Source organism: Cyprinodon tularosa, unplaced genomic scaffold (genome assembly GCF_016077235.1).
Source record: "Cyprinodon tularosa strain WSP-4 unplaced genomic scaffold, ASM1607723v1 ctg73, whole genome shotgun sequence".
Lineage (NCBI taxonomy): Eukaryota > Metazoa > Chordata > Actinopteri > Cyprinodontiformes > Cyprinodontidae > Cyprinodon > Cyprinodon tularosa.
Window position 1 is genome coordinate 752,548 of NW_024039485.1, and position 9,718 is coordinate 762,265.

The following is a 9,718-nucleotide window of genomic DNA, read 5'->3' on the forward strand; positions in this document are numbered from 1 at the left end:
GTTCCTGTAATTATTAAAACTTCCAAGCCCAACATGCTCTCTGCGCTGGAGAGCAAACAGAGTTTAGGAGGGGTTCATGTTCTTCTCTGAAACGCGCTGGAAATCAGGGTTAATAAGTGGAAAAGGCCTCTTTATCCGAAAAAACATTTAGTTTTGACGGTAAGCTCAACCTTTGTGTTTTATTCAAAGTTAAAATGATTTTCGTCTCGATTTGAATAGGAAGTATGGGTTGACATGCGTTATTAATATGTAACTACTTCTTGTTTTAAAGCTCTGCCTATTAACTATAAAATGTGTTGGCTGTTGTTATCCAAACTGGTATGTACAGTAACCTGATTACTTTTTCCCTATCATATGTTTCTTTAGTTTGTTGATATAATATAAGAATGGGTACAAAAATATTCTGATCCTTATTTTCATTATAAGATCTATATATTACTTTATCATATTTCCAGAATGAACGTCATTCTGGTAATTTTTTCCTCAGATACAGCCTCTGTTCCCCAGAATGGTGTAATCGCAACACTGTGAAGCGTATGAGAAGTGACCTCAGTGTTCTCTGTTCAACAAGACCAACCTGTTTTTGTGCACTCGTGTAAAAAAAACAAATTATTAATGACTGACTCAATATGGCTAGTCTTCAATAGGTTGTGTCATTGTAGGCAAGCCAGCGACACGTAGACAGACAGAAATATTGCAAGAACTCTTGATGGACACATTTCTGAGACTTGAACAATAGCTTTAGTTGGAAGAGTGATAATGCCATTGTCAGTTGTTGCAACATTGTAAAATTGTAAAAGCAAAGACATGGAACTGTTCAATCTAGAAAAAATGTGTTATCGCTTGATACAACAAAACAAGTCAGACAAGACATACTGCTCAGTGGAGCAGTGGAGTGGCACTGCTGCCTTGCAGCAAGGTTGAGGGTTTGATTCCCAGCCTGGGGTCTTTCTGCATGGAGTTTGCATGTTCTCCCTGAGCATGTGTAGGATTTCTCCGAGTACTCCGGCTTCCTCCCACAGTCCAAAAACATGACTGTTAGGTTAATTGAGCTCTCTAAATTCTCCTTAGATGTCAGTGTGTGCGTGAATGGTTGTTTGTCCTGTTTATCTCTGTGTTACCCTGCGATGGACTGGTGACCTGTCCAGTGTGTACCCCGCCTCTCACCCATAGACAGCTGGAGATGGATACCAGCCCCCACTTGGGATTAAGCATGTCAGAAAATGGATGGATGGAAGTCAGACAAGAATTGAAATGTCGGATGACTGTAAGAGTTAAAAAAAGAGTTAAAAGTTAAAAAAGAATATCACTGTTCATTAATGTTCTCAAATAGTTTGCAAATATTTTATTCCACCACTTGATTATTTTCTAGACATGCATTCACCTTTTAAAATATTATTTGTCAAAAGTGTATTATTATTATTAGTGGTATTTATTTATTTATTTGTTTATCCATTGTCAGAATACATATAAGCTGGAATGCAAGGGAAGGAAAATGGATGCAGTGAAATACAGCACCAGACTGTAAAATATCAGAGCAAATTTTTAGTAATTTTAACTAACTTTCACTCTTTAAGTCCAATATATGTCAAGTCTTTGATTTTGAACTGAAAAGTCAAGGTTTTTGTTAATAATAAATAAAATCACAGATTGATGTCTTGTCAATTATTAGATTTTTTTTCTTCCAAGAATTAAGTAAACCAGCCATAACCGAGTTTTTGCCTCTGCAACCTCCAGGGTAAGAGCATGTTTGGCCTCATGGTTACTGTTAGCTCTCTCAGGAGCCCCACAAGCCAACCACACTAAACTGGACCTATTCTCAAACTTGATGGCATCCCTTACTGCTGGTTTCCTTAACAGGTTCAGATATTTCCATCTCGACAAGAACCACAGACCTTACAGCCACAGATGTAAGCTGTGTTAATAATAGAGGCAAAGAGAATAGTCCACTCAGACTAAATGTCCTCAGCCTCCCCTGGAATACAAGAAGGTCTTTCCAAGAGGTTGAAGTTGAATACTTCGCTGACATAGGGTTGCCAGATATTCATATGGGCCTGCTATGTCAGTCCAGCTTTCTCCTCTTTGAATAGATAAAACTCAACACAATGAGGTTTAGCCTTGATGTCTTGGTCTTAAGGCTTTTGATCCACTCTTAGTCTTAATCATCACCCACAGCTTGTTATCATCTGGAGACCCTACCAGATGCATTTAAGCCCCTGTCAGAATAGCCTCTGGGATTGTCTGAGGATAGAAACTCCACCAAATTAAGGTGGCAGTTCAAGTTGTAATTGACTTTATTATTAGAAAGATAAAACAAATATTAAATGTTTCCTACGAGTACCTCATGATGGATTAGAACTTAACAAAACTGAGGGACCAAGATAACATCTAATAAAAAGCTGTCAAGACAATTTTCTTAGGCCTGATGTAATGATCTCAGAATGTAGGACCCAATATTCAGGCAAGACAGACAATAGGAAACTTAAAAGCGTTTGTTTTTATACAGAATGCTGCGCGGCTCATCAGCTGCGACGGGCTCACTGGATTTTCTGGCAAAGATAGAAGCTCAGGTTAGTGACTTAGAATCTAAGACGGGCCAAAGCTATGAGCATAAGTCGCTAACTTGGTTCTGAGTCCAGTTCAATCCCGAGGGAAGGAGTAGAATCCAAACAGGTGGTTTCTCCACAGCTCGCGGCGGGAGCCACCCCCAAAGCTTCGAGTTAATGAGCAGAGCAGACTAATGAGCAGGCGCCAGCCAATGCCAAGCAGCAGCAGTCCCCATGAGGGGAAATCCAAAGCTGGAGTTGGAAGACAGATCCAAGTTGGAAAAGATGGCAGAATCCAGAAATAAGTACAGAACAGATCTGTCTCACAGAGCAAATACAGGGGCAAAGCAAAACTCGAAAGTCCCAAAAGCAGAAAAATTATCTACAATCATTAGACTTACTCTCAAAAACAGCTAGAATAATCTGGTGCCGATGGCAGGCAAAGAAGCAGCATAAATAGCAGCAAGAATCAGGTGGATCAGATAAAACGGTAATGAACAACCGGGTAAATAGACCGTTGCATGGAATAAACAAAGAAGCCAGCCATCAGCGACAAAACTATGACACCTGAAGACTTTTTTTTTACGTCTTTTTTCACATAGGAACAAAATTCTTGCAAGAGTCATTTTTTCTAATAAATAACAATGTCGTTGATCTCTTTACAGATGACAACATGGCAGCTGGAAGGAATATGTCCTTTCGCCGCGTTGGAAGTCTCATGAGGAGTAAATCTGAGGGGACACTAATCGATCTAAGTGATGATACAACACCCACTGACAACTTGAATGGTAAATTTCTAAACCACAAACACTGAAAAATGTGTCTCTATCCTTTAAAAAGACCTTCTGACAAAGTTCTCATTTCCTAAAGGTGGCTTTGTACCAGGAAGAACACAGACTTCAAATTGGCCGTTTTTACAGCCAGAAATCTCTGAATCCTCTCAAACCAAAAACCCTTTTTGGAAAAATATATCAGGATCCAACCCATTCTTGGATGATATTGTTCACAGTGGCAAAGATAAAGATAATTTGAATGGGTCAAAAGTAAAACAAGGAGGAAAAACACAACAAGAAGTTAATGATGATGAAGAAATATCTGAGACCTTTTGGAAAAACAGACACAAAATCAGCAACCAGTCTGGGAGATGGAGGAGCGCCTCAGATATCCTCGGTGATCTGGAGAAAAAGGGGCCAAAGCTTAAGAACAACTCAACACCACCTGGACATGTGCTCAATCCAGACTTTGAGTGGTTGAAGAATGACAGACAGGCCTATAAAATGGCCTGGTTGAGTCACCGGCAGCTGACCCGCTCCTGTCTGGACTTAAATGTGATGAGCCAGAGCCCTGGGTGGGCCCAGACTCAGGCCACCAATTTTCAAGTCGTTAGCAAGATAGGCCACAGGGGAGGCTTAGTACAGCTACCTGAATCCAAAATTAGCATTCATGTTCCAGAAGGCCATGTTCTCCCCGGAGAAATACAGGAAGTTACCCTCAAAGCTATGCTAAACCCTCCACCTGGACTTAACAATAACTACATGACAACAATGAGTCCACTTCTCGAGGTGTTGTTGAGTAACATTAACACGAAGGAATGCTTATCCATGAAGATGAAGCTCTCAGGAGAAATAAAGGACAACCCTGAAAGTCAGGCGATGACCACTGTATTTGGAATGGTGTCCCCCAAACGAGAGGGGCCATACTCAAAAATTAAAGATTCTCACGTTAACAAGAACTCGATCCAGATAAAACTCCAGGACCCAAAAACACATTTTTTTGTAATAGCAGTGGCCGAGGCCTCTTCACTGCAGCCACACACTACAGTGTGGGATCACCTCGATCGGCAACTCACCATTGCCGTTTATGGCCCAAGGTTCATTCATCCATCATTCAAGGTTGTAGTAGTAGTCTGCTGTCACGAAGATGTTCCACCTAAGCTTCCATTCTCAGATCTCTGTAAGGGCAGTAAAAATCTGCCTCCACTTGTGCTGCAGCTTTGGGGGAAGCACTCCTTCAAACCACAAGAGTTGAAGGACTTTATTGTGGGGGTGCATGTCATAGCCTCAAAATTTCAAATTAGTCCTGAAGACCAAATGAAACCAGTGAGGCAAAGTCAGCTCAAGATTGGGACAGTTTTGCATCTACCAGTTGCAATATCTTGCCCTGAAACAGCAGAGATAACTCCTTTTCAGTTAGACATACAAGTGAAGGAATCAAGCTCATCTACAGTTGTGGCTGATTTTCAGATAACTTCCCCTCCTGTACCACCTATCCGATCAGACAAGAGGCAACCAACAAATGTAGAGAGAAAGATAGAAATCGCAAAAACATTTCCTATTCCAGAAGAAACTGAACCAGATTTACCCAAATTTAAAGACGTGCCAGTGAATCTGCAGTGGTACGGGGTAGCCTTAAAGACAGTTTACCGTCAGCCTCATGTAGAATACCTCCTGGAGTACATAAAGGGCGATACTGTGGCTCTGCTTTCTAGGGAGACGGTCAGGTCAATTGGCAATTTCAAGGTGAAAGAGTGGTACATTGGGTTCATCAGAGGCAAGATCGGCTTGGTCCACTGCAAAAACATCAAACTCATAACTGTGGATCAAGTTATAGACTTCAATGAGGTTCAAATCACCACAGCAGTACTTTTAAAAAATATGGCACAGCCCTTCAGGAAGCTTACGTATATGTATTCTGCCATCCAGACATTAGTCACAGAGCACATAACTTGTTGGAGGGGTTTTGCAGATGCTTTGCAGTACAAAAATGAGCCTCTGGAAACAATTAGGCGAAGATATGCTGAAACTGAGACTGACAAGGTGGCTTGCGTCCTGGAGAAGTTAAAGGAGGACTGCCACTCAGAGAAGACTAGGAAAAAGTTCCTGCATGAACTAATGGTGGTATGTAAATTAAAAAGGCTTTTAATGTAATGCAATAAACTCATGTCTTTTGTTAAGTGCTAAAGAATGCTTCCTCTACATTTGTGACAAAAACAACTGTATTTTTGTCATCGTCAAGGGGCTACTGAAGGTGAACAACATGAATCTGGTGGCGAAGCTCGTTCAGAACACAGTTATTCTGTCTACAGCTGTGGAGCTGGAAATCCGATGGCGAGAGCTTGCAGAGAAGATGGGAAAACTGACCAGTGCACAGATAGCGGCTTATGAAGCACCTCATCGAGGAAAAAATGGTCAAGTCAGTGTGCAGGTCAGATTAAGCTGTAATGTGAATGACGGTTTCTCGTTTCTGAATATAACTCCCATATGTGCATCTCATTGAATTAGAATGTGAATAAGTTAACTCTTTAACACATTAACTCAGAATGTGGCACTCATGAATAAATAAAAACAAGAATTTTGACTTACCAAACAGAAATATTGTTACTTAGGTACATTTTAAACTTATTGTGGAGGATTTTTTAAAAGACCCGCCCTCTCCAGTTAAAAAAAATGCACGTGCAAGAGCATGCAGAAGCCCATTTCTCCTCGTGCACACCCTGTTTAAAATGTGCTGTTCTCATAGCTCAAGCTTACTGTGTCCACTACAGCAGGGACTACATAGTGGACTTATAGCAAACTCAGTTACCTGTTTCAGGCAGATAATCACTGCTTTTTGCCCCGTTAGTCACGTAACCCTTCCTCTACGACGTGGTGCATGCGTCATCTTATGTTGCCTATGTTGCTAGCAGGCCGCTGTGACAGCAACCCCCTACTGATTTGCAAGGAGAGCTGAGTTTGCAAGAAGAGCAGATATCACAGAAATAAGATGTATCCCACAATGCAAAGCATTGTGGGATATATATATATATATATATATATATATATATATATATATATATATATATATATATATATATATATATATATATATATATATATATATATATATATATATATATATATATATATATATATATATATATATATGTGTGTGTGCTTCTTCTGATGCCGTTCTTATCTTCTTTTTCCTATTTTCAAAGAACCGCGGTGAGAAAGGTGATCTTCAATGACTGTGTAAAACTGTAGCTCACCACACATATGTGGCTGAAAGTGCGGTATCCCGGAAATAAAAGACCTTTTCTATACCTTTAGAAACCTTACCCTACCCTTGGCTGAAATAACTTTGGTTAAATCCTTCTTTATGTCATCTTTGAGTCCCATATGATGCTCCGAGCAAAGTTTCCGCAGCTCCTTCATGTGGTATTCTGTGACCTGTTTTATTTTCAGACCTCTTGCATCCCAACCTATTTTAACTAATTTTTCAACCCATTCTTGAAGCGCCAAGTTGTTAATTCCTAATCAGTACTTGTTGGATTTAATGGTATTTGTCTGGTTTTAGGGTCTAGTTCTTCCTCAGATAATTTGTTTGGCATATGTTCTTAGGTATTCTTCAAACATGCTTGCATACTCTGTTTCCAAAGCATCTCAGTAAGGGCTTGTTTGTGCCAAAGTTTTCTGGAGTTTCACACATGTGGTTTTTCTCATTGTGAATGTATTTGGATTGCTCTACCTAGACAGGCTAATGGCTGTTTTTAGTGTCCTACACAGTAGATTATTTTCTTTACAGTGGGTTGGCTGTTTTCAAACTGTTTAAAGTCCTTGCTGGACTCAAAACCTGCTATAATTATCTTCTTTCTGGGAGCTTTAAGTTTTCTATTTAACTAATGTGTTTACCTTCACTTCCATAGTCAGGATCACTCTACACAAGATGACAGAGGTTTAAACAGGGCAAATAAAAATCCCTGTAAATGCAATGTTATTATAATCGGATATGTGTAATTCTATCTGTTTAAAATAAGAAGTAAGAGCTGTCTTTATTCATTCTTTCCCAGAGAATACTCATTTTAAAATTAAACAAAGTGAATTAGGATTTTTTTATTTTCTTTTTTATATTTTTTTGTATTACTAAATCTTATATTACTTAATGTGAAACTGAATATCACAATTCCAGCAGATTAACACATGATGTAATTTTTAATGTGAGCTGGTTGTACCACTTTTTCTTGGAGGAAGTTATAATAATAATTAACAGAGTTAGATTTTAGAAGTATACCACTCTATGTGTTATGAATGCATATATGATTGGCTTTATTTTTTGAGCTGGTGACAGAAGTTTATTTTTTGATACCAGTGTTATTGAATTAGAGTGACTTGTCCATGTTAAGCAGTTTTTTATTGACTGATTCTTGCATTTTGATAGACATTTCCATTGATACAAAACCTTTTCATTATAATTTTTAACTTTGAATTTGTGTTCTTTTACAGTCCATGTGGAAGCCTGCCTATGACTTCCTGTATGCCTGGAGTCTTCGTTATGGAGACAACTCAAAGGATATGATCCAGGAGCTGCACCTGGTCCTGGATAAAATGAAAAACCCTGTTACCAGAGAGTGGAGACATCTGACAGGCATTCTTATCACTGTGAACTGCTTAGAAGTCTTTCAAGAAACAGCTTTTCCAGGACCTTAAATGGAAAAACAACCTTTCTCTACCTGTGAAAGCACTAAATATGTTACTTATTGACATCTTTGCTTAAGAGACTATTCAGTTGAAAAATCTCTGTAAAACTGATATTGTAAATCCAGATGGGTGATTATTTAAAAGTGTTGAAATGTGACTATGCAACTGTCAAATACGTGAAAGGAAAATTATTTTCAGTTTCTGTTCATAATGTCAATAATTCTTAACTAATTTTCTCAATATTGATTTTTTTTCAGCTGGTGTAGGACCCTGTATCCTAATTTTTATTTACAGTCTTCAGTATTCCTTGTCTTTTTATATTGCATATTACTTTATGCAGATTTTCAGTAATTGAATAGCATTTATAGTAACCTTTATCTTTTTAATATCTTGGGGTATATTTACATTATGGATCAAATTGGTGGTGTTATACTTTGATTTTAAAAAATATGCATATTTAGCATTTATATCACATTTAAACGCGTTTTTTAAATACTTTGTATACACTATATTGCCAAAAGTATTTGCTCACCCATCCAAATTATTGGAATCAGGTGTTCCAATCACTTCCATGGCCACAGGTGTATAAATTCAAGCACCTAGGCATGCAGACTGTTTTTACAAACATTTGTGAAAGAATGGGTCGCTCTCAGGAGCTCAGTGAATTCCAGCGTGGAACTGTGATAGGATGCCACCTGTGCAACAAATCCAGTCGTGAAATTTCCTCGCTCCTAAATATTCCACAGTCAACTGTCAGCTGTATTATAAGAAAATGGAAGTGTTTGGGAACGACAGCAACTCAGCCACGAAGTGGTAGGCCACGTAAACTGACGGAGCGGGGTCAGCGGATGCTGACGCGCATAGTGCGAAGAGGTCGCCAACTTTCTGCAGAGTCAATCACTACAGACCTCCAAACTTCATGTGGCCTTCAGATTAGCTCAAGAACAGTGCGCAGAGAGCTTCATGGAATGGGTTTCCATGGTCGAGCAGCTGCATCCAAGCCATACATCACCAAGTGCAATGCAAAGCGTCGGATGTGGTGGTGTAAAGCACGCCGCCACTGGACTCTAGAGCAGTGGAGACGCGTTCTCTGGAGTGACGAATCGCGCTTCTCCATCTGGCAATCTGATGGACGGGTCTGGGTTTGGCGGTTGCCAGGAGAACGGTACTTGTCTGACTGCATTGTGCCAAGTGTAAAGTTTGTTGGAGGGGGGATTATGGTGTGGGGTTGTTTTTCAGGAGCTGGGCTTGGCCCCTTAGTTCCAGTGAAAGGAACTCTGAATGCTTCAGCATCCCAAGACATTTTGGACAATTCCATGCTCCCAACTTTGTGGGAACAGTTTGGAGCTGGCCCCTTCCTCTTCCAACATGACTGTGCACCAGTGCACAAAGCAAGGTCCATAAAGACATGGATGACAGAGTCTGGTGTGGATGAACTTGACTGGCCTGCACAGAGTCCTGACCTCAACCCGATAGAACACCTTTGGGATGAATTAGAGCGGAGACTGAGAGCCAGGCCTTCTCGTCCAACATCAGTGTGCAACCTCACAAATGCGCTTCTGGAAGAATGGTCAAAAATTCCCATAAACACACTCCTAAACCTTGTGGACAGCCTTCCCAGAAGAGTTGAAGCTGTTCTAGCTGCAAAGGCTGGACCGACGTCATATTGAACCCTATGGATTAGGAACGGGATGTCACTTAAGCTCATATGTGAGT

General features: G+C 39.9%; 1 protein-coding gene across 1 annotated transcript; it reads left to right on the forward strand.

Annotated features, from left to right (window-relative positions):
• macc1 (MET transcriptional regulator MACC1) lies at nt 1-8,500 on the forward strand. Its single transcript, XM_038269569.1, has 5 exons — nt 1-159; nt 3,212-3,334; nt 3,417-5,443; nt 5,562-5,750; nt 7,808-8,500. Exons 2-5 carry the CDS (start codon nt 3,220-3,222, stop codon nt 8,009-8,011), a joined length of 2,535 nt encoding a protein of 844 aa, XP_038125497.1. The 5' UTR covers nt 1-159; nt 3,212-3,219; the 3' UTR covers nt 8,012-8,500.
• Nucleotides 8,501-9,718: the final 1,218 nt, after the last annotated feature.